We start from the raw sequence: 24,900 nt of genomic DNA, 5'->3' as shown, positions 1-24,900 counted from the left end.
TTAGCTTATTTCTCACTTTCAGTTCCCATTTGTCTGCTGAAGTCGACATTGCAAGTTTTTGAGTGAAGCAATAGGAAAGAGCTAAAGTTTATCACAAGCCTCAAGTCCTGAAACTCTCATGCTACCTTGTTTATATCATGGAAGGTTTTGTCATAACGTCTGTAAGTGCCTCTGTTTTATTGTTTACACTTGTAGCTCACATGGGTCAGACTTTTCTCAAAGTTTGTCAAATTTCTCTATTTAATTTGGCAGTTTATTAAAATTTTGAGAGATTAAGAAATTAGTGTTTAAAATATTTAAGTAGAAGAGTGTAGATTGTGTTTATTGAGAGCAGATGTGTTTTATTAACTTTTAATAATCAGCAAACCCACCTGTTTGGTATGTACTATGTCTGGCTTACAGATAATTTATTTTACATATTAAAGAGAGAAGGAAGTTGCTCAAAAAGCTTAAAAAAATGTACTTTCTTAGAGAAAATATTTCCCTTCTCTTCCCCAAAGGCATCGGAGGATATTATTCCAAATGAGCCTGGGAACTTTCGACCGCCTGTGGACCTGTACAATTACCTGAGCAGCGTGGGGGATATTTATGAAGGTAAGACTATATTTACCTCTTTGAAAAAAATCACAAATCAAAGCTTAAACATGTGTTGATTTTTAGAACACAGATGGGCACTGCACTCTGATCGGGTCCAGCCACCAGACTTTGAGAATTCCCCCGTCAATCACTTGACGGAGCTGCAGGCGGTGTCATCTCAACAACTGATACAACCTTTTCGCTACAGCAGTGATTCTCTGCACCTTCACCTGGACCCTCCAATCACTCCTGTCTCCCTGTCATCACAAGTAAGTCCATGTATGGAAATTCATGACTGCACAAGCATGAAAAGAGTCACTTCCTATGTAAGTGGAAATACTGATATGGATGTGTCCTGATAAGTAAATGGCTGATATGATTACACTTTCCTCATTAAACATACAACTGAAACCACAATCCTAAGAAGGAAAAAGCCCCTTTAAATAATTCTCCATCGGTACTCACTCTCATTGTGATCTATTATTAGCAGAAGTTACAGTTTGCAGTGATGACAAAACAGTAATCTCTTACATTTTGTAATTCACCTAAGATAGATTACTCATTGAAAGAGGAGACTTGTAGTCACTGTGCTGGGATGTTTTTAAGTCTGGGGATCTCAAACATCGAACGACTAGAGAAACAAAGGTTAAGGTACAAATGAACATTTAGGATTTTCCTAAGCAGCATCATAAGAAACAGAAAAATCAAAAAATACTCTTCAATATGTAATATCTTATCGAAATGTGTGGGCTCTAGAAGTGAACACAATATGTTTATTTGGAATCAATCCTTTGGTGCCACAAAACTTTTTCTCCACAAACACGTTGCATAATATGGACACACTGGGACATTTTCACTGACAAGTCATCAGCACCACATGGTGTTACTGAGCACTAAAATCTATTTTGGCAAAGCAACTTCCTCTTTTAATACAATGACCATGTTTAAACAAAAACAACAGACAGTTATTGGAAAACCAAACAAAGCAAATAAAAAGAAAATGATGGCATGCTTTAAATTTCCCCTGAAGATCCCACATTACACTCCATCCCTGTGCTACCAGTACCCACCCTCAGCCTCACCTGGACTTTACTACTCAGAGGAGGACCACAGAGCCCTTAGTCCCCCACTGGAGGTATCCGAAGGAGAGGATGAATTTGAAGACCGCAACCATTCTTCCTACAGGAGAGATACTAGTAAGTATTTCCAATGCAACATTTTGTACAGACAAAATATTAATGTTCTTCAATTTAAACTGAAGCCTGTAAAAATAAGTAGCTGTAAGAAATACTGTATTTTTCTTTCCAGGCAACAAGAAGAAAATCCGTCTGTATCAATTCCTCCTGGACCTGCTTAGAAATGGCGACATGAGTGAGAGTATCTGGTGGGTGGACCAGGACAAGGGCATATTCCAGTTCTCCACAAAACACAAAGAAGCCCTGGCAACCCACTGGGGTGTTCAGAAAGGAAACCGCAAAAGAATGACCTACCAAAAAATGGCTCGAGCTCTAAGGAACTATGGTAAAACAGGAGAGATTAAAAAAGTGAAAAAGAAGCTCACCTACCAGTTCAGTGAGGAGGTTCTCGGAAACCTCTGTTTACGTCCATATCGTCACTGATGAGGCAACAATGGCTTTTTTTATGCAGAGATGACAAAACTTTATATGGTTGTGTTTTACATGTAGATTTACAGTTTTACTTTGTTTTCATCAAAACTTTCCTGAATTATTTATTTGTGACACCAGTTTATGTTCATTTGTGCCATTTATTAAATCTCATGCACGTAATTACCATCACAAGACTATTTTAAAATACGTTCAGTGTGTGTAAACAAATATCATATTGTAATCTTTTTAGAATTACTGAAATAAAGTCCATGTTTAAACAAACACAAACGAGTACACCATTCACAAAAGGCTAGGAATATTCCACTTTAGAGAAATGTATGAAAATCTGAAAAGTTAATTTTACATTGATATTACATAATGCATGAAAGACATTTTGAAAAAATAAATTGATGGCAATTTCTTAATCTCAAACAATTTATGGAAACAAAAGCTAAGAACAGTAAGGTGTAAATGACAACAACAAAACAATGTTAATGTCTCAATGTTTTGTTGCGTGTTAGGTCTTATCTTGGTCTGTTTAAATACAAGATGTCATTGAACCAGAATATTTAGTAGTTAGTTCATAGTTTAGACACTTGTTTTTTGTTTTTTTTTCTTTTGTTTTGTTTTTTTAGCATTGCATTTTATCCAAGAAGTACCATAACAATGAAGAGCTAGATATGTGCATTAAAAATTTTAGAGAAGATGAAATTAAGCTCAACTGTAAAGGTTATAGTGTATTTTTGGTGCATTCTGACATCACAATACAAGCCAAATTTCTCTAACTTATTGTGAGTAGTTGTGTGCATGCATGTGTGTGTGCATGCAGAGGTAGAAATGCAATAATGCTGCAAAGAAATGCTAGTATTTTGTGAGAAATAGTAGAGGACAGTTTTAAATGGAATTATGTAAAACAAACTCCCTACATCATATCTGCAGATTATAGCAACTTTTGTACAGCTGAAGCAATAAGTGATAGACAATCTACTTTTGTTGTTGTTGTTGTTTTGTTTGTTTTTTGTTTTTTTTATTTTTATTAATCGGTTTAAAAAGTACATAAAAATGTGCGATTTATTGTGTAAATGGATATATATATACATTCATTTGGACATAATCATTTGACCAGTCTCATGTTGTAAGTACTTCATTTTGTATTTCGGGATTGGTAATTAAATCTTTTTATTGTATTTCCTTTCTTATCGTTTAGGTGTGGGCTGATGAAGGGTACAGGGTGGTTTTTGGATTTTTTTAAGTTGTGGGTATTAAATTGTATCATTACCGATTTGTTTAAAGGTAATTTAATCATTTGTATTATTGCTTTAAATGAGAACCCCAGCAAGACTAGCTGCTGCCTTGGCAGCAAGGCATCATTGATACAAATAAACAACAAAATGCACAAATAAACACTTTGTGAAAATACCGTAATTGTGCATATCTATCTATCTATCTATCTATCTATCTATCTATCTATCTATCTATCTATCTATCTATCTATCTATCTATCTATCTATCTATCTATCTATCAGATTGATACTTAAATAATGTGCAAATCCAAACAATCTGAGCATAAGAACAAAAATTGAAAGGACAGTAGCAAGTGAATACTCTGACAGAACAAACCAATCCAAGCAAAGCTCAGGGCAACATTAATTAGACTTATGAACGTTTAGCATATGACTAATTAATGTTAATGCTTATGGTACTGGAGGACGCATGGAAAACAACGTACAGAAAATAAATGCACACACCAATCACCAACCTCAAAAACGTATAATATTAAAAAAAGAAAAAAAGAAAAAAAAGAAAAGAAAAAAAATTCCATCGTCAGTCAATAAGTAGGCAAAACAGCCCGGCTCTTTTATTTCCTGTCTCTCGATAAAGCATAAAATGCTATTTCGTTTTTTAACTTCTTAAAAAAACGTCATGCTCTAAACCAGTGGATGGCGATAGTGATCCTAGTAAAACATTAGGACAATAAGAAGAAACGAGCGGGGAACTTCCGTTAACGTCAGTATAATTGACCAATCATCGCACAGATGTTGTTTCCGTGCAAATTTCAAATGCAATCGACAAACGAACGAGTAGTCAAACAGCTACAACCGCACATGCATTAACGTAATTACGTTTTTAGAGTGAAAGGCCATTTACGCTTTAAAGGAGGGTTGTTTTAATTTACCTAGTTTGTGTACTGTGGCGACATGAGAGTGAGGTTAGTACTTTATACCTTAATCAGTTTATATAACTGTGTGTTGGATATCTTGTTGACTTTTAGCTCAAGATAACTGTTAGCTCTTCTCTGGCATGTTATACCTTGTATATTCCATTTGGACAGTATTTAAATATGCGATTAGCACTGAGTAAATGTGATTGGTAACATTTAAGTTTGATTCATGCTAAGTATATGTTTCATAATATTGATTAACGTCGGCAGCTAGCTAACATTAGCCTTCTTCGCCGATAAAGGAATGTGGCGTTACGTTAGCTCTCCCCTGGTGATTAAATTATTCGACAGTGTTCATATTGATTTCGTCGGTATTAATAAGTCACACTTATAAACTCAAACCAAGTTGACCATTTTCTCTTTCTACAGTGAAGTCCACGCAGCAGAGTCCGTTGCCTATCTCAACAGGGCTCTGGTCAGGCTGCAGGATATTTGGGAAGAAATAGGGATTCCTGAAGAGCAGCGCCTACAGAGAACCAATGATGTGCACAAGCATATTAAAGTCAGTGCCACATTTCTGTTGACTTTTTAAGGTTGGCTTTTTAATCAAACTTAGCTCATCTTATGCATTGTTTTGTTTTGTTTTTCTCGCTCATTCCCTGCAGGGTTTGCTGGACCTGATGATTGCAGAAGAAGAGCAACTTAAGAAGCGTTTACTGAAAACCATAGAATCTTGTAGCAAGGAACTTGCTACTTTATACAGTGAACTTCAGCTGCCCCCCTTTGAGGTACAGTCACCTCAAAGAAACGCGCATCTGTAAGGGATCCTGTACAGTGTTAAAACATTTTGTTACCAGTTGATGCATTGTGCAAGAGTTGCCTCAGGCTAATTTTCACCAGCTGTCTACTAGCAAGTCATAGCTAGAACATCCACTCTGAGATAAATGCTTAACCCTCCTATTATCCTCAAATATTACTAACACATTTCACCCATGCGGTCAATCTGACATATTAGCCAACAGAAATTGATTTACAGAAAATTGTTGACCAAGTTTTTGTGTCAGGCATTTATTTGTTGAATACATAACCTCTTGATAAAGAAACCTTGACCTTTCCGGAAAATAATTTCCACCTTATTTTGCGGGGATACCCCACCCTCCACACTAGGGGGGAAATTATTTCTACTTCGGCAGATATGAGTATTAGGTCACACATACACACGCATTCATCTCCATGGTGCGGTAAAGTTTTCCTGAGAATATTGTTTTCCCTCCCCATGTCGTCTATCAACTCTGCACTTGGAGGTGTTAGGTCACACATGGGTCACACACAGACTCCAGAGGAACACCAATGCGTGCAATATGTGTTTAGCACATTGAAAAAATATCATTATCATAATTTTATGCTTAATCAATTGGACCCATCAAATTAGGAAAAGCCATAAAATATTAAACAAAACAAAAGTAAACTATTATATATTTTTTTTAATGATAAACATTGAATGGGGTCAAACTGACCCCAAGGATAATAGGAGACACAGAGGTACATCTTATACATGTGAACACCTTGTATCATAAGTGTTTTAAAATAAGGATAACTGAGTACTAAAAATGGACATGTATAATTATTTGGGAAGGAATTCCACAGATTTCTGACTCAGACATCTGACTGCCTGTACGTTATTTGTAAGAGGAGTGTGTTGCAATATATAGAATCCTCACCTAGGAGAAATCACACAAAATATCCAGTGACTTGGCATCCCACACGCCTCGTTTTCTCAGTGTTTATCAAAAACCCGATGGGGGAGGGGCTTCTAGAGGAAAGGCTGAAAGTTATTGTGGATTTTGGAGGTTTTTTGTTTTTTTTTGAGGGGAGGGGGGGTCAAAAACTGGATGACTGGCTGTTTTAACATCCAGAAAACTTACGTTTAAGTATTTGGATTTCATTGCAGGAAGAGGATGGATGCACCATATTGCAAGCTGAGAAGAATAGCCGCACACGTCTAGAGGTGATGAAGGAGCACAAGAAGCAGAGAATGGAGGAGCTGAAAGGCTTGGTTGTGAAAGACAGAGAGCTATGTGATATTATGTGCACTACACCCTTCTCCATTGACCAGAGTGCTGTCCCGTCACTGAAGCAACTAGAGAGTTATCATGCCTACCTTGAAGATCTGACCAAAGAGAAGGTGCCCATAGTGTGCTGCTTTTTCTGGACGATTCACTCTGGTATTTCTGTGAGGTTCTGTGTTAATCAGTTTTTCCTTGCAGGAGCATCGTCATGAGGAATTTGTGAGCATCAAAAAGGAGATTGTTGTTTGCATGGATGATTTGGAGCAAAGCCCACAAACCAGCTTTGAGATGGATGTGATGTGTGAGGATGATGAGGCCTTTTGCCTGTCAAATGACAACATTGCTGCTCTTAAACAACTCCTCAGTCAGGTCAGTTTGCTGAAACTATCAAGATTTCGGCTTGTCGTGATTTGACTGTCTACAAAGTTACATTTTGGATGTGTGACTCAGAGTTTTGTTTCTTTTCAGTTACAAGAACAGAAAGCTGAGAAGGAGATTCTTTGTTCAGATCTGCGGACAAAGATCCAACAGCTGTGGGAAAGGCTTCAGATTCCTCACGAGGACAGAGAGGCCTTCTCTGAGCATATGGTCAAGTCAAAGAAGAAGAACATCGATGCAGTAGGAAACGACTTAATGTGGTCATGTTATATATATGTTATATGTGCTGTGGTGTGTTGTTCAACAGGCACTACTGACCGCTTCATTTTAAGGTGTGAAAATACATCTTCTTTGTCTCCAGCTTCATGCTGAGGTCCAGCGTCTGGAGTTGCTGAAAATGCAGAGCATGAGACGTGTCATCGAGGCTATCAGAACAGAGATTTCTCTTCTGTGGAAGAAATGCTTCTACAGCCACGAACAGCAGCAAGCTTTTGTTCCATATCACGATGGTAAATGGATCTATTTAAATTATGAAGACTGTGCACTGAATATATCTAGTAAATTTTAGAAAGGAAAGGTAAAGTTAAGTTTGTGTTTTTTCCTTTTTTTACAGAGGAATTCACAGAGGAGCTTTTCAACCTCCATGAAGCTGAAGTCAAGAGCCTAAAGAAGTACTACGAGGACCACAAGGAACTCTTTGAAGGAGTCGCAAAATGGCAGGACAACTGGCTCTTGTACTTGGAACTTGATGTGAGTACCGCCCTTATGAGTCTACCCAGGAAGCTTTACATACGTCATTCATTGTGGCCATGTGTAAATGTGTTTATTCTTTATACAGAAAAAGGCAAATGACCCTTCAAGGTTCAACAACAGAGGAGGAAACCTTCTGAAAGAAGAAAAGCAAAGGACTGACCTGCAGAAAAGTTTACCTAAGGTGAGAAGGGTTCTTTGTTCTATAATAAAAAGTCTGGGCATTATCTTTGAATTTTTAAATATATAAAACTGTATTTTGTTATGATCATTGAAAAGTATTTTTCATTCAGAACTCTGAGCTACGAAAATGTTCATAAGGCTGAAAGTCCCCCGCGGCTGCTCAACATGTTATCAACGTGGTCTCATGTAAATTAGCACTATTAACACTTTCCTGGAAGGACGGCATCCCCCTTCAGGTCTGACTTCCAGCTCAGGTCTCTGTAGGTTTTACTGAGTACACTAAAGGAAATTATATTTCTGAAATATATTCTTGTACACCATCTGCGTTTTCATATCTCTGATAGCGGAACAAAATTTCACACAGCAGCTGATAAGTGATCAGCTGATTTAACAGACGAGTTACCTTCCACGGATCTGTAAAGTCCAAGTATAAGTTTCTGTAGAGTAAAAACTAGTGAGTTATAAACCCATCATTTATTTATTTATTTATTTATTCGTTTATTTATTTATTCTTTCTGTGAAGGCTAGAAGTGGGCTGCAGCACAAAGCTGGGCAACACTGCCAGCATGTGCGGCAGGAAAATCGACATGATCTGCTCTCAAAATATCTGAAATTGGGTTCATATCTCCCAGCCCTACTCTAAATATGTTAACAGGATTTTTAACAGATTTTTGCCTCTGACTTGATCATTTTAACAGTATAAAACTATCAAAAGGGGACCATTAAGGAAGTATGTTTTGTAGAGTGGAAACAGTAGGTTGATGTATATCAATCTTGGCCAGCAGATGGCGATATTGTTTTTTGGGGGTTGTTTTGTTGTCTTCTTTTTTTGTCAAAAACTGGATGACTGACTGTCAGGATCTATCTAAAAAATGTTAAAGATGTTTTTAAAAATTGGATCACAGTGTCATGCAGTACGCTGTCAGTGGGGGAAAAAACGTGTTAAATTGTTTTGTTTCAGTTGGAGAAGAGCCTGAAGGTCCAGATTGATGCTTGGGAACAGGAGCATGGCAAGGAGTTTCTGGTGAATGGGCAGAAATTTCTTGAGTATGTGCAGCAGCAGTGGGAGCAGCACCATGAGGAAAAGGAGAGAGAGAAACTCGAGAGAGTACGTTAAAAATTGCATAACTAATAGTTTACTTCTCTCAAACATGTTGACTATGATTTTTAAATTTTATGTTTGTGAATAGCAACTGAAGAAAACTAAGCAAACACAAGAGGATATGTTGTACGGCACAACAGTGAAAACCCCATCTAAACGGCGACTTGCAGGAACTACAACTCCTGGAAAAATGAGGAAGGTGAGAAACTTCTGCATTTTTGACAAATTTGTTGTATAAATGACGTTGATGTCAGAACAGAGAAGTGATTTACCTTTTCTCCTCCTAACGCTTAGTTAAATGGAACTTCAACCCTCTCCACTCCAAACAGCTTTTATAGTTCAGGCTTCAGTGGAAGCGTATGCCAGTTCTCCATTCAGAAACCACCACTATCTGCCAGCAAGGTATGTTTGCCATCAGCTGTGTGATTTTTCTGTGTTGCAAACAGCCAAATAAACCTTCATGGTTGAATTGGTGATTTTTTTTAGTATCAAGTTTTGTTAGAATGGATCATATCTTTATCTTGATACAGGCTACAAAATGTTTTAAGGAGTCATGTCCTCCATAAAGAATTTTTTTGAATGTATATTTAGGTCAACTCTTTGTTGAAAGTGCAAGTTTTAGATTATATAACAGGATGATGGGTGAAATTTTCATTTATATATGTGTAGTTGTTGGCAGTTAAATAAAACCTGAGAAAGAACTTTGATCCTGTTTTAGGGTATTGGCCTCAAAATCCCAGGACATAACAAGACACCCCGCACAATTGACCGAAACAAGGAAAACATCTCCCATCCCAGAAATGCTCCGTGTGGCACACCAAGGTCTCAGGATACTCAAGATCACACCTTCACCCTTAACTCTATTGCTGGCTCCTATTCGGAATTTGCGGTAAATGTGGTTTTACATACGTCTAGTCCATAAATACAGTCGACTTGGGTGCACTGTGAATAAAAATACTTTTATTTTTGTTGCATCGGTGTCTGAAGTACAGGATTATATTAGAACTAAATGTAAGGATTACTGTAGAACTGCCAGTAGGGAATTAAGGATGTGTTATGAGATTTGACACTAATTTAGAGACATATCTCAAAATATTAAAAAGATTTTCCAATTTGATCTTGTGTTTGGGGCGGTATGTCGAATACAGCTTTGTATTTTACCAGTAAAACTTTCAATTATGCCACTTTATAAACTATTGATCCTCTGTAAAGTGGTCATTGGAGTTTGAAGTTAAAATATTTTCATCCATCTTTTGTTTTTTGTTTGTTTTTATGTTTTCCAAATATATTAGTAAAAAACCAATCATAGGTACCCCAACAATCTGACACCATAATGCACTGCATTTATTTAAAATGGGTTTGAGGGACAGATTTACATGAAAATTACAGTGCAAATACAAAATGCAATGAATACATGTACAGTGTTGCAGGTTATGGGAAAAACCACTATAAATGCATGGGGAAAGTTTAGGTTAAATTTTCCACAGTTGTCATAAATCTGAGGTAAAACATTTTTCCCAAGATTAGTACATAGTTTCATATTACAGTTTTATACATTTGTTTTATATGAACACAAGTTAACTCTGTGTTGTCTTTCCAGAGAGACCTCACGAAGGCTTCTAAACTGAATGTCAAGTCAGGATTGCTGAATTCCACTGTCAGTCATCAGTGATGCTTCAGAGGAGCTGCTCTGGCACTGCAAGTTTTCCAGCTCAGTGGTGGTGTGGTGTTGTGGGGAAAGAGGGAACTCCACCTTCAATTTTTTACAAAAAATTTAAAAAATGGTTTTTAATTTTTTGTGATTTTTATTTTGTAGTCTTGATTTTAGCCGTAAGACTTTCACAGTAACTGCTTTCACTGTTCTTTTCTGGTGTGTGCGTGTATTTCTGTGGCTATTTCTGAACTAGATTTTTTTTTCCCCTTGTTACAGCCTTTTTAAAATGTCATTTGCTAAAACTAAGACATTATTTATTTCAGTACTGTAGGGTTTACAAAGGGCACCATGATGTTCTGCTTCAAGCTGGAATGATTGCTACATTTGCTATTCAAAGTCTATCAAGTATTTTTTTTCAAACTGTAAATAAATGTTTAAAAAATAAAAAGATAAGTTGATTTTTTTTTATTATTATTTTATTTATATATATATATTTTTATTCTTGCTGCTTTTGAGTTTAATATCAAGTGAGTCCGGCTCAAGAAGGCAAGTACGTATTTGATGGGAAATGTATTTTTCTCGGTAAGAAGAGCCTGTTCAGGCCATGCGTGTCATGAGTTCCTCGAGAGCCCGCTCATGGTGATTTTCATGAACAAGCAGAACTTCTTTGATCGTGCTTTGCTGGAAGCCCATCTCATTAAACTGAGTCAACAGACGCAGGAACTCTGCAGCCTGAAACACAATTTTTAAAGGTTACCGATGTGCATTAAGTTGAAATAAAACTTAAACTTTTAATACAAAATTTGGTTTACCTTTGTCTCACAGTTCTGAAACATTTCCAAAGCTTCCTCGACCTGTGCTTCATCATAACCCAGCTGACAGAGATGGTCACTTGCGACCAGGTATTTTAAGACCTAGTAACCAGAAGAAAATCAAAACAATAATGTAGACTACAGGTGTTGTAGGCATTGTGTACACCCACAGAAATGTGCTAATATGCTGTTAAGAGCAGGAATGGGTTTCAGGTTATGAGTAAAGATTGTCTGTACTTTGTTAACCTGTCAGCTATCTTGCAAAAAATAAGTTTGACTAGTTTGTTCTGCAAATTACATGCATCTTAATAATGTATTATTATGGTCAATTTAGCCAATGAATTAAATCACCAGTTGACTATGACCCCAGGGAGTATTTACCTTCTCTGGACTCCTATAACCTGTTTTCTGTAGAGCCAGAATAGCTGTGCGGAGTGGGTATCCTTTCTCAGTGATGGTCTCAAGTAACTCCCTCTCCTCCTGGCTGAGTGCTGTCAGAAGCTCTGCTGCAGAGTCAAAGAAAACCCCATGACAGCCACTTGTCGTCAGGACCTGGTCATAAGGGGGAAAAGCAGAGAGAAGAACATTAAAGGTAAAAAAAAAAAAAAAAAAGGGAGAGAAAACTGTTGGCTTTTATGACAGACTGCATATTGATTTTAAAGAAACAAACCTTTTTCCTGTGGTTTTTGACAACAGGTCCTGCAGAGGAGGGTCGTTGCTGCTGCAGCTTGGATGAAGAAAGGCCAGCAGGGGGTGTGTTTTGGGAGTACTTTCTACCTACAGAGCACAATGAACGCTGCCTCTTCTTGGTGTTCTTCTGCCCCTGGGAGTGGGGGCTGGCCAGCTGTGACCTGTGCTGCTCCACTGCACGAAGAGGTTGTCTGCAGTCTGGCAGAGAAGAAGTGGTTCTGTGGCCTCTGAAGATATGAGATGAATCGGGTTTACAGTGATGAGTGGAAGGACCGAGATGCATGTCTTTGACTCTGGACAGTGGGTCTTTAGGTGCAGCACTCCGGGGCCGCTCTCTGATGTTGACACAGTGACGTGCACCTTCAGCTAAAGACCCCTCGTTATTTTCACAGTAACCATCTTCATCATCAGAGTCAGTTATGAGAAACTTAACGGTGCGATGGTGTAACCAGCGGGTATCTGCAGAATTTAGACTGTAGCTGCGGGGACGAGGCCTGGGGGCCCACGGATCACCGCCCCTGTGATCGATCACCTGATTCTCCTGAGGGCAGCTGAACATCATCCAGTATGGTGGGCAGGATGGAGCCTGACAGACTGGCTGCTGCCCAGTCATGATCCACCTCTCCAGGTTGAATCCATACTGCAGAAAAAACATTCACTTTAATTTAAACCTATTTTTTTTTCCCTGTGGAACATGTCATAAAAACTGAAGATCTCTAAGATTTAAAAACTATTCAATTTCTCCAGTCAAAATAAAAGTATAGATTATGAGTCTAGAATCTGTATTCAAATTACAATAAAAATAAATCTAGAACAAGTTTGAAGCCCAAATTCATTTAAACACAATTTTGATACAATTAAAGGATAAAAGAGAAAAGTAGATGTAATCAAGTCTCAATAAACAGACACTGGATTAAGGTGGAAAATGTGACTCTTTAACTTGACAGTTAAAACTAGAAAAGCAAACAATGAGTTTCTATAAAGATTTTAAAATAAAAAATAAGACCTCAGTTTCGAGCAAAATTTGATGGCAGTCTGGTACGGGTATGTCCGGAGCAGTCGGGAGCTGTACTTCGACCCCCAATGGACCCACAGGGGTCTGAAATGGGACATCCTCCAGAATGCTCATCACCTCCAAAATGCACTAAGAAATGACCAGCATCAAGAGAATAAGATTTTCTGAGCTTCTAGTAATAAAGCCACATTTTTTTCTTTCATTTTAAATAAATTCTTACCTTTAGCCAGATATTGTCCTCAAGCTCTTCTAATTCATCCACAGGATGAATGGAGTAAATGACTGACACAAACATCACTGCGTGTTATAAACCTCTTCATCCCTAAGCCTCTGACATCATCTGAGGGTTTGTTTATCACCTCAGATGTCCAGCGTAATCCGCCATGCAAAGGTCCAGTATAAGTCATAGTGCTTTAAAATATGTACACATATAATTAATAAACAGTCAAACAAATCTTATTTATAAAGTTCACTGATTTTCAATACTTTTCTGGTTTTATGTTATCAAAAATGATTTAAAACATATTTGAAGTATTTTATATCATTGTATGCTGTTATTAGGTCTTTATTCAAAACCACATTGAAGACAGCATGCCGTTCCATACAATTTCCATGTGGAATGGAAGTGGGATTAGGGAAATGCTGAGGTATCGGCAAACAGAGAACAGCACGATACTTTCCAGAGATTAGCTCGTTACATAAAGGTGACAGCCTAACGGTGTAGTACAACATTGTGATGTCTGTTGCAGTAATGCGTGTTCATATCGACAGACATTTAATCACATTTGCTATTCAATTTCCTCTCTGCACCCAAATTCAGAGGTAAAGAACAATTAAGATTTTATACAGATATACATTTTATTTATATATATATATATATTTTAAAACAATCACAATAAATTTAAGGTTCACAGGCTTTGGAGGGAGGGAGGGCAGCTTCTAGTTTCTGTAACAGACCTCTGAAAAAAGAAAGGCAGTTTGAAACTTTAAAGAAAAGAAGCAGAGAGAGAACAGATCTGGATTATCCTAATTTTATAGCACAAACAGCATTTTAGAGTACAGCAGCATGGTGGAGTCAGAGAGCATTTAGGTGGAATCTTTATTTATTATACACTTGTAATGGAGGTACTATTTAGTAACAGGATATTGCGCCACTAAAGGAAGTTAATTCCTGACACACTGGTGCACACTAACAAAACTGTTTTGCAGAATATTTGACAAAGCAGGTTTAGAAGAGAAGCTGTGTTAAAGGAAGATTATCCAACCATTTGAATCAGGACAAGGAAACTTAAGATATCTGGTTTAGGGGTGTAATCCAGTCACCAATACTAAAGCATAACAGTTACAAACGAGATTTTACTTTCTCATAACTTCAAAGCTCCACAGCCAGTCTGCTAATCCTGCTTTGTGAAGCAGCCTGGAACACAAAAGGTCTGTAAGTAAACACATATTCCTGAAGAGTGGGCTAAAGGAAGAAGCTGAAGACGGTAAAAATAACCATTCTGGCTGATTTAAAAAATTAGTCATCATTTCTCACCTGCTATGTTTAGTGTGCTGGTGTGTTTAGCTAATTAAAGGTCATGTCATACAAACTGCTTACAAATGCTACCTATGCAGTGTAGCTTTACATTTACAACCAATTTCACTTTGAGCACCATTACTACAATGGTGTTTAAAGAAAACATCAAAATATTGATGTGCTTGCGAAATATCATGCCCTTGTGACGTAAGGCATTTCTTGACATGTTAACATCTACACTTTCTGAGCGCCTTGTTTCAAGTGTACAGTATGATCCCATAATTTCCATTTGCTTCCCTTGCTATTACAGCCCATCACCATAAAAAGAGAAAACAAACTAGCTACAAATACTTTCATGAATAAAATTGCTTTATCTTCATATAGATAAAATGTTAACAATCCCCAGAGATTGAATATTTCATAAAGGTCCACACTGTACGTGCACCACCTAAGAATTATTATCTGATGCAAGGGACCAAAGGTTGTTACTCTCTTAGCTTGTTCATCATGACAGCCTCTTCACTGATGTCCACAGTTTATTTGTCAGGTGCTATAATAAAAGACTTTGATACCAATCTTGGCATACAAAAAGGTTCTTGTTAATCTAATGTTTCAGATGGCAGGGCTTCCAGGTGAAATGAGCCAAATGTGGTTCAGTTGTTAGCAGCATCCGCCTGCCGAGGCCAGTTCTCCTCCTCAATGCTGGAGTCATACTCCTCTTCTGCTGACTCCTTTGCTGGAGCCCTGAAATTCAAATGCAAACTCAGTTTTAAGTGTCAAACACAAAAAGGGAGCAAAACTGTTGGTGGCATGACTGGCATGAGTTCGGTGAGCAGAGAGATGCTGACCTGATGTATCTGGGTTCTGATTTTCCTTGGACAACATCTTGATCCAGTTCAACAGCCATAATGTCCGAGTGTGGCACCTCGAACATCGGCTCGAGGAGAAGTTTTTCCTGCATGAGGAAAGAAAATTTTATATTGCAAAATACAATCAATCAATTAATAAAAATAAAATGCAAATTTGACATAACCAACCATAATGGATCTGAGTCCACGAGCTCCAGTTTTTCTCTCCAAAGCCATCCTGGCAATGGCTCTCAAGGCATCTTGGTTCACATGGAGTTCACACTGAAAAGGTTTTTAAAACAACAAATTACAACGTCAACAAATAACATGTGGGTAACCTTTTGATACATTTGTGTTGATTTATTACATAAAAATGAGCTTGTGTTGGCAAAGACATGGTTATGTACTAGTGACACAAGCAGAAAGGGGGGCAAATTATCTTTTGTTGCATCCTTTTGTTTAATCCTTGTTTGAAGAAAAATGGTGGCTGCATTACAAAGGGCTCTACTAGTGTTTGTGTCCACCTGTATTTGAGTGATGCTGCTGCATTCTTTGCTACATTTATACTTTTTCCACACAGTGCAGTTGTCTTTCAAAAGAGGATGAAGCGCAATGACAGAGCCCTTACTTTGTCCATGCTGAACAGAGCCTGGTACTGGGGTACTACAGCATTGCGTGGTTCAGTCAAGATCCGGACTAATGTTTCTTCATCCAGGCTGTGCAGAGGAACAACAACGGGAAGACGACCAACAAACTCTGGGATCATTCCAAACTCAATCAGGTCCCTGGCCTCAACATGCTTCAGCAGTCGGTCTTTTTCTTCAATCTCTGCCACTGTGTCCGTCTCACCGCTGCTGTTGGCCAAGTCTGCTGCAGCAGCTGCACGGCGCCCTTTCCCCAGGTTAGAGGGAGTTCCAAAACCCAAATACTGAGGAGGCAGAACACATACTCAAATAAGAGGAAGATCAGCTTTTGCTGAACGGCTGTTCAAGCACTGACAATGTGCTAAATTTACCTTTTCATTCTTTCTTCTGCTAATGATCCTATCAAGGCCATTAAAGGCACCTGATGCAACAAACAGAATGTTTGTTGTGTCGACCTGCACAGTTTCACCTCTTAGTTTTCTGGAGTTTTTCTCTGGGACATTGACAATTGTACCCTCGAGAAGTTTCAGTAAACCCTAAGAGAGAGAAAGATGGAAAAATTGAGCACAAGTCTCACTCAAACAAAACAAGATAAGCAATAAAAGACACAAACGAAGAAAGCAGTTACCGTTTACAACCCAAGTTAAATATGTGACCCAGTTCAAATTTCACAAAACAATACTGTTAGAATATTATTTAGCATTTACTGAGCTTGACATCTAGAGTTGAATAATTTTGCATTTCTTGTTGATCTAAGAACTGTAAATAAGTAAATAAATGAATATCATACTACAAAAGACAATTAAATAAAACTTATATTCTGATTTTTAGGTAAAATAATAAAAAAAAAAAATTCAAGTCTGCTGCAGCCTTTAAACAAATTGCTGCATTATGGTCTCATTTAGAGTAACTCTAGAGTAACTGGTTAATAACCGACCTGCTGAACTCCCTCTCCACCCACATCTCTCAGCTGATGGATTCCAGGTACGCTGCCAATTTTATCAACCTCGTCCAGGAACACAATACCTGCTCATGACAAAAAGGGACAGGGAAATGGTGGCGGATTTCAGTCACCCAATATACACAACTCACCAGTATTCACTGAAAATATGGAGAACTGTGAGTAAATGTGAAAAGTGTTGCTTAGCACACTGGTAAGTTGACTTTGAGTGGGAAGGGGGAACATTATTCTGTTCAATACTTTAATTTATTACCTTGTGTTCTGTGCTGATTAATGTTAGCATGTTACCATGTAAACTGTAATCTAACACGGTGACATTCAGCTCCAAGTTGTGTTGTGTTCACAGTGTGCTCCATTTAGGCTAAACCACAACACTTTTATTTCCAGTCATTGAATGATTAGCATGAAATGTACATGTTTTTAAAAAAAAAAATAGTGAAGAGGGAGGAGTTCATGTTTTGTGTAATCTATACTCAACCTGTACTTGTTAAAATCTTTGACTTTTGGTATTTTTAGCGCACCCAGACTGTTACTTAACATGTAGTATGATCTTGACTCTGGAAACAACACTGCTGTTATTGATAGTCTCTCTGCCCACCTTGCTGTGCCTTCTCTACCGAGTAGTTGGCATCCTGTAGAAGTTTGGCAATAACCGACTCGATGTCTTCTCCCACATAACCAGCTTGAGTTAGAGTGGTGCAGTCGCAGATTGCAAACGGAACATCCAGACAACGTGCCAGTGTCTGCGCCAACAATGTTTTTCCTTTAGAAAAATTATATTAATCATTATAAAATGACCTGTGATGAAGCACATTCACAACACACTGTTATTACATTTCAATTAAGGAAGATGTTGACTTAAGACAAACCTGAACCAGTTGGACCTAGAAGGATAATGTTGCTCTTCTCCAGTTTAATGTCAGTGTGTGTTGAGTCCAGGACCTCCCCGCCTCTTCTCTCCTGAGGTGCCTGCTGGCTTGCCTGCTGCTGCATGGACGCTCCAAGAGCATTTCCATGTGGACTGATCCCTGCAATCTGCAGCAGCTCTGCAACAAAAGCCAGACACAGGGTCAGTTTTGTGACCTAAAAACAGACACAAATTACTGAGTCATTGTACAGATAACTATCTAGTTTCCATGTGTAGGTTGTAAATATATTTAGTAGCTGCCAGAGTGAGAGTGTAAGCAAGAACGACAACTGAAAATAGGCAGTGTCTGAATGTAGGTCAAAAGGCTGTCTCATTTCTTTCCTCCAGTCTGAAATGACGTGCAGGTTAAAACATAACCCAAAGGTCTTGTTGATTGGCACAGGTGTGTGCTGGTTCGATTACGGTAATAGAGAACATCATACGTTGGGGTGGGCCAGGTCAAAAAAATGAGGAAGCAGCATTCAAACTAAACTGTAAATAACTTTCAGAACTGGTGCATACAGGCAGAAATTTCACATGTCCAACAAAAAGAGGCTAAAGGTCAGGTCAGAATCAGGTGGCTGATTTATGGATTTTTAGGTCAGAGCAGATTGACTCTTCTCATACTGCAGGTTGGGTAACTGTGGGTATTAAAAACCACTGACCCATACGCTACTATTTAATTGTCAAAGATCAACACAATTAAATCCATTAGTTTATTTTCTCCACCTTATCTGTGAAAACAATAAAATTAGTTAAACACATGCTTGTTATTTTTAACTCATTTAATAGTTAACAGGTACTGTGCATCTCCTGGGACTTGGCTTGATACATGTTTTCCAGTTTAATTCTTTACAAATACAATAATAAAAATGTGTCACTGAGGGGAAAAAAAGCAGGACAAGTCTAACCGAGGAGTCACTGTGGTCTGTACATTTTGGCATTTGCGCAACTTGCAAAAAATAAAAAAAAACTGAAAACTGCTGATTACGTGTTGTGACTTAAAGTCACTGCTGATAACAGTAAAGGGGTCAGTCAGATAACAGTAAGGTCAGTCACTTACTTGTGAATCTGTATTCATCCTCTCGTCTTCTCATCTCTAGCTCTACAGGGAGAGGATCAAAGTACTTAAATCAATATTATCATTTATCATTACCATTACATGATCAATACAGTCCCTGACAGACGACTGGTACAATTATAGAGATTTGAAACTATTATTGAACAAATGCCAAATAATACAGATTATGATTTAAGAAAAAATAGAATTAAGGCCAGAGCTGTTTATGTAGATTAAATAAGGTTCTTGATTAGTTCAAGCTCTGAATTTTTTGGGAGATCCAGCACCCAGCACTTTCTGCTCTCCACGTAATAAACTTCAATGATTGTGTGTTTATTTGCTATGACAATAAGGATTAAAACTGCATCTCTACTATATCAAAAGGTCACTCAACTGTAGGCAGTAAATGATGGTTTCAAAAACTTTTCACACAGCATTATCACTGGTTATGTTTACATGCACTGGCACATTGTGTCATTACCAATCTTGACCTCTTTATCATGTCACTAACATGTAAAAAGAACTTTCTGATCAACTTAACCCAAAAAAGATTATTTGGAGTAGATCATAATGAAATGAAGCTATGTGGGGCATACTGATCTTACTCGCATTATCTAGGCATGTACAATCTTATCACAATGTTTCTTTCAGCCAGACCTTTCGCAGGCATCTGGCAACACACACACACACACACGTCTGCTTCACGACACAGACCTTCATCTCTACAGCTGTCCACTCCATTAATCAAAAGTAACTTCAGGCTGCCAAGTTGCTTGTTTTTGCACTTCTTTAGATAGATTCGGTTGCTTGTTTTGTTACAAGATCTAGCAACACACCCTGCTCTGTAGAAATTTAGAAGTTTATTGGGGACCACGTAAAGAACAAACTATTTTGGGACCAAAGAGAAACCAAATTAATGCTTTTTTTTTTTTTTTTTTTTTTTAAGGCATATGGATATAATTTTTTTATGGGCACAAATATTACAATTACAGTTGCTTTGGAGAATGTCATGCAGACATGACTCATTAAACAAACTATGATCTGATTTAAACAGGAATATATTATGTCCCAACACCAGAAACACGACTTTCCTTTTCTTTCTTAGGTACTTCAGCATTTTTGCACATCAGACTGTAATTGGGATGGGAACAACTAATTGATGAGTCAAAATGGAACACAAAGTCGATTGTGACTGTTTCTGTCTGAGTTTTTACTGATAGAGAAAGTAACCGACCAGAGCAGCACAGTTACTAAACCGTCACAGCAACGTTGCATTTAAGGAGCAAAAAGACCAGACGGAAAAACAACTGGTTTTGCTCTAGCTGAATGCTCCTGTTAGCGCGGTGTTTAGTTCACCTGCTGCACCTTAGACGCAACCAGCCCAGGTTCGATCCTTACATCTCCCTGACCCACTTTCTCATTTACCTACTTTACAATAAAGGACACCAACCCTAGCCCACAAAATGTTGAAAAGAAAAAAATTAATTTATGGATCACACACATCATACAAATGACATCCCACACACGTTTTATAATTTTCATCTGGAGATAATGTATTTTTCATTTCATTATTAATGACGTCATGGTGACATCACGACTAATTGATTTTGATTGGCCCAACTAATTGACTGTAATCACACCCTGATTTGCGTGGACAGTTTACAAAACATGTAATTATATTTTAATTTAAGACATAATAATAACGATTACATACTTTATTAACAATTATAATTTAGTGATATCTCCAAAAACCAGAAACACTGACCACGAGGAGTTAAAGATGGCTGTTTTTCCACCTCCACCTGCTGCCGACTCCCTGCAGGGATGTTGTTATAGATGCGCTTGTAATGATTGTACACTGCAACTGCCAAAACCTTTTTTGCATAGGACTGGCCAACAACATACTTGTCCAGATAGGCATAAATCTGGGGGCAAAAGAAAAATATTTATTTTTTTTAATGCATAAAATTGTTGACAAGTTTGTTTCCAGCTTCAGTTTCTTACCTTCTTGGGAGGAGGAGGTGGTTTCTGTGCAAATGCCAGTTTCACTGCCTCTGCAGCAGATTCAGGCTCTTTGTTTAGCCCTTTCTTAGAGTCCGTTTCAGACAAGACCACAAAAAAGTGATGACATTTCTCACATTTGACAAATCGTGTGGATGCTGCAAAAGATTAACACACAAAACATGAGCAACTTTTACAGACATTTACAATATTTTTAGAGTTGCTATTTAAATCAACTTATTCTGTTTTTTATTGTTCCCTCAGTTCTGTCTCAGTATGAGTTTTCATTTTTTATACTTGCTCCTACTGACTGGTGTGTTTACGTGGTGGGTTGGGAGGCTCTACAATGATGGATTTACAGTAAACACATCTGAATACGTTTTTTGTTTTACAGACTTCTGTTGTGTATTTTGGTGCTCCAATGACAGCTTTTGAACAAACTGCATTCTCGTTTGATTACAATCAGATGATGCTCTTAAATTTTATGGATAAATTGAATGACACAATAAAATGTCGTCATTCCAGCATCTATTAATGCTTATGTAAGGGTATGGTGTAATATATTATAAAGTAAATATAAAAAAAACACTCACACTATGATTTTCAAGAGAATGCTACTAAAATGTCTGAAGAGTACATTAATCTACAATTAACCTGGAAAGGTCGTTCCAGCCCATTTAAAAAGGCACACTGTGAGGAACACAATGAAAGCTAAAAAAGTAGAAAGTGATATGAGGGGGAGGAGTAGACTTGTAGCATTTCCAACAAGTTAGTCACCACGAGCATGACATTACAAAGTGCATTTTACAAAAGCCAAAACTAGAAGAATTTTTCATGTTTGTCTGAGTTTCCTGCAAGCAGCAGCTAATCAACTCACACTGTTGACATTGCAACATGAAGCAGAAAGAAGTCACCAGATAATGAAACAATACCTTAGTGTTTACCTGTGTTTATTTTATTAATATTTTCTTCTTAATCAATATTAAATGGCATGTTTCCTCTGTCAGTAAAAAAGATAATTATTTAGGATACTCCTTCTGTTAACTAAAATTCAAATAACTATGAACTTGGTCTTCTGGATTCTTAACATGTTAAATTTGTCTCTGTATTCTTTGTTGAAGAACAATATATTTACTCACATACAAAGGTCTCTACATGTGTGCAGGGGTCTCCACATTTAGGGCAGCGTAGCTGGCTTCCACCCTTTCCTGATCCTCCAGAACCAGACAGTCTCTTCCCCTCACTGACGTTTTTCTGTGTAAAGTGGACAGATTTAGAACATGTTAAAGTATTTCAGCTGCATTCATTTACAAAACGGTATGTAGTTCAAGAGTGGATAACAGTTGCGAATGAGATTTATCCTACAGGGTTACCTTTCCACCATCATTTCCGCCATCCTTAGTTGTGCCATCTTTAGATGCATAACAAACGGCAGTTTCTGAAAATGACCTCACGGGTACTCGACGATGAAAATGAGCTTCTCGGGATCCTTGACGACTTCGAGAAAAAAACTGGATTCGGGAGCACGACAATCCTGCAACACAGGAACATTTGTTTTGATTTCTAACACAATTTGTGATCGGATGTGTCAAAATATTAAAAATGAACTTTTATTTACAACAAACAGCTATCCTGAATAATTTCATAACAAGTAAACAAAAACACAAAACTTTGAATGCTTATAATTTTTCAAACAGGAAAATTGGATAAAATGAAAACATATGACAGTAAAATCTGTCTTTAATAAAAATTAAACTTCTGAAGATGTCACATTGAGATGAGAAACTTGAATATTCACACAATTTCATAACACTTTGGGGGAAAAAACTAATAATTTATTGGCTAACTAAAAATAAATCAGCAAATTAACAAATGATTGTTGTACATTTTGTGGTTTTCTCCCATCTCATCTTATAAGGCTTATGTTTTAGTGTGGGGGAAATGGTTGTAGCAATAACTTAGCTTTATAATATCTGCATAACTAATTTGTGTTTCTATTTGTCTGTAAAGCTTGAAACTCAGCGCTGGCCTAGATATGGGTACAGTACTGCTGAAGTGACTTTTCCAACTGTTGTTGACATTAGCTACATAACTGTCATAACAAACAGTAATGTGGGTTAGCTGGAGAAGATAGCAAGATGTCCTAACTTTAGCTGGTGTGGTGTGAAGTTTCCCTTTCTTACCTCTGTTAGCAGTGTTTAGGAACAACCTGGCAACTGAAGTACATGGACAGGACATCTCTTCTTCTGTCTTGAAATCCTTAAAAAATAAACATTAACTTAACACGGTGCAAAGAAGGGAGACGGTGGCTAAATTAGCCGTAAGCTAACAGCGGTGGCAAGCAGTGGAGGACGGTGTGCGAGGCCAAATTATGTGGCCCGTTAAATTCTGTGACCCATTTAAAAATTAAAGTTGTACTGCCATGAATGTTTCATTCGCTCTAACCTCATTCTTAATATTGAGAGGTGTTACGATAAAATTATTTAAAAACATTAAATTTTGTAACACTATTAAAAATTCACAAGTTTGTCAGTAAGAATTATAAACAAGCCACCTGTCATGTCAATATCTGGTTAAAGGATTATTATATCTTTAGTTTATCTAAATTTGACGAGCATCATTTGTTATATCTTACGTAACACTATGGTACCACTATGTTTGGAAATATTTCTTTAGATACATATAAAGTGTTAAATTTGCACAAGCAGAAACTCCCTGTCAGGTCACAATTTTTTACAGCTAAAAACCTGAAACGTTTCAGATATTGAACGCTACTGTTAGCACTAGCAAATAGGGTCATTAATGTGAGAAAACGGTTGTCATTGCTGCTCACTAGAGTGAAAAATCAGTTAATTGAATGAAATGTGTAGATTTCTTTCGCTGGGTATATTGGCATCATGCCAACACCAGCGGTAATAACAAAATAAACAACGCATCTAACTAGCATATTTGGATGGTTAACTGATAGCTACCCTAAGCTAGGCCTAAACCAGATACGGCCAGGGGAATGACAAACAGCCATTGCACATATAGAACAGCCAGCATGTGTTTAATAACCAATTAAACAGGCTGGCTTTACACGGCTAAGGCATAAAACTTAAATCTAAGGTACGACCTTTATTTACAAAAAGACTATATTTCATTGGCTTGCCGGTTTTACTTACAGTGTACAGCGAAATCAGTCGAGTCTTGACAGCCCCCTCAGAAAAACAAATTTGCCAAGTCACTAAAGCTGTCCCTCTTGTTTAGGTTTTTACAGATCTGTGTATCATGCTAATATCAAAGTCAATATGAGAGTTTGTTCCTTCGGGCCGTTATTTCCCAGGTGGGACACGACCCAAAGTGATGTAACGCCTGCTGTTATGAACTAGGTTAGATCCAGCTAGCTAACTAGCCTCCCCTCCAGGAACGGCAGCTAGCGGCATGTATATAATCATGTTAAAGGCTAAAGTAACATGGAGGCTCCTTTCACTTCTATGTTGTCGGCACCCATCCAGATATTTTGAGATCTGCTGAAACAAACGACAACTGCTGAGGCGTTCATGAACATGTCGTATTATGAACACTTACAAGGGTATTGTGAAATAGTGTTACGTTTATGTCACATAGGAAAAAAGAAAATTGGTCTCAATTATATAACTTTCTGCGACATTTATTTTTGACAAAACTTCATTTAATGATTTCAGAGCACACTTATCACCGTTAAACAATAGAAACTTTAAATGGTCTTCAAGTATGTTAAATTAAACAGTTAGCTCTGTCACAGATGGAGACACAGACAAAGAAAAGGAAAAATAAAAAAAAAGGCATAACAAGTAGCTACTTAAATTCGAGAGGAGGGGCTGCCCAAGTCCAGTCCTCGAGAGCTACTATACTACAACTTTTAGATGCATCTCCTCTCCAACACACCTGAATCACATAAATAGCTCGTTACCTGGCCCCTGAACAGTTGAATTACATGAG

At 37.6% G+C, this 24,900-nt stretch overlaps 4 protein-coding genes across 8 annotated transcripts; 2 read left to right on the top strand and 2 right to left on the bottom strand.

Annotated features, from left to right (window-relative positions):
* Window positions 1-19: 19 nt before the first annotated feature.
* spi1a (Spi-1 proto-oncogene a) lies at window positions 20-3,583 on the top strand. 2 transcript variants are annotated; one of them, XM_041997932.1, is made up of 5 exons: window positions 20-161; window positions 501-594; window positions 661-845; window positions 1,640-1,772; window positions 1,885-3,583. In XM_041997932.1, the coding sequence occupies exons 1-5, from the start codon at window positions 138-140 to the stop codon at window positions 2,193-2,195; spliced, it is 747 nt and encodes a 248-aa protein (XP_041853866.1). In that variant the 5' UTR covers window positions 20-137; the 3' UTR covers window positions 2,196-3,583. The 2 variants fall into 2 exon arrangements, with proteins under 2 accessions (XP_041853866.1, XP_041853865.1); XM_041997931.1 differs by having other exon boundaries at window positions 1,607-1,772.
* A 631-nt stretch (window positions 3,584-4,214) lies between these two features.
* Window positions 4,215-10,953, top strand: LOC121648029 (protein regulator of cytokinesis 1-like). Of its 3 annotated transcripts, none has more exons than XM_041997929.1 (14): window positions 4,215-4,392; window positions 4,774-4,906; window positions 5,010-5,132; window positions 6,296-6,529; window positions 6,612-6,782; window positions 6,882-7,031; window positions 7,153-7,300; window positions 7,405-7,541; window positions 7,630-7,725; window positions 8,686-8,832; window positions 8,915-9,025; window positions 9,121-9,228; window positions 9,545-9,648; window positions 10,427-10,952. In XM_041997929.1, exons 1-14 carry the CDS (start codon window positions 4,382-4,384, stop codon window positions 10,452-10,454), a joined length of 1,701 nt encoding a protein of 566 aa, XP_041853863.1. In that variant the 5' UTR covers window positions 4,215-4,381; the 3' UTR covers window positions 10,455-10,952. The 3 variants fall into 3 exon arrangements, with proteins under 3 accessions (XP_041853863.1, XP_041853862.1, XP_041853864.1); XM_041997928.1 differs by having other exon boundaries at window positions 9,545-9,715; window positions 10,427-10,950; XM_041997930.1 differs by lacking the exon at window positions 9,545-9,648 and having other exon boundaries at window positions 10,427-10,953.
* A 124-nt stretch (window positions 10,954-11,077) lies between these two features.
* On the bottom strand, window positions 11,078-13,292 carry LOC121648112 (ubiquitin-associated protein 1-like). Its single transcript, XM_041998060.1, has 6 exons — window positions 13,218-13,292; window positions 13,025-13,126; window positions 11,963-12,622; window positions 11,674-11,844; window positions 11,293-11,394; window positions 11,078-11,212 (listed from the first exon to the last, which is right to left on the bottom strand). The coding sequence occupies exons 1-6, from the start codon at window positions 13,290-13,292 to the stop codon at window positions 11,078-11,080; spliced, it is 1,245 nt and encodes a 414-aa protein (XP_041853994.1).
* Window positions 13,293-13,544: 252 nt separating this feature from the next.
* Window positions 13,545-24,414, bottom strand: clpxb (caseinolytic mitochondrial matrix peptidase chaperone subunit Xb). Of its 2 annotated transcripts, XM_041998018.1 has the most exons (15): window positions 24,102-24,413; window positions 23,121-23,196; window positions 22,311-22,471; window positions 22,077-22,191; window positions 20,941-21,095; window positions 20,702-20,861; window positions 18,940-18,981; window positions 17,839-18,015; window positions 17,568-17,732; window positions 16,946-17,034; window positions 16,380-16,544; window positions 15,993-16,292; window positions 15,554-15,646; window positions 15,365-15,471; window positions 13,545-15,260 (listed from the first exon to the last, which is right to left on the bottom strand). In XM_041998018.1, the coding sequence occupies exons 2-15, from the start codon at window positions 23,173-23,175 to the stop codon at window positions 15,170-15,172; spliced, it is 1,875 nt and encodes a 624-aa protein (XP_041853952.1). In that variant the 5' UTR covers window positions 23,176-23,196; window positions 24,102-24,413; the 3' UTR covers window positions 13,545-15,169. The 2 variants fall into 2 exon arrangements, with proteins under 2 accessions (XP_041853952.1, XP_041853953.1); XM_041998019.1 differs by lacking the exon at window positions 18,940-18,981 and having other exon boundaries at window positions 24,102-24,414.
* Between the last annotated feature and the right edge of the window lie 486 nt (window positions 24,415-24,900).

Source organism: Melanotaenia boesemani, chromosome 10 (genome assembly GCF_017639745.1).
Source record: "Melanotaenia boesemani isolate fMelBoe1 chromosome 10, fMelBoe1.pri, whole genome shotgun sequence".
NCBI lineage: Eukaryota > Metazoa > Chordata > Actinopteri > Atheriniformes > Melanotaeniidae > Melanotaenia > Melanotaenia boesemani.
This window is presented reverse-complemented; position numbering and strand designations above follow the sequence as displayed.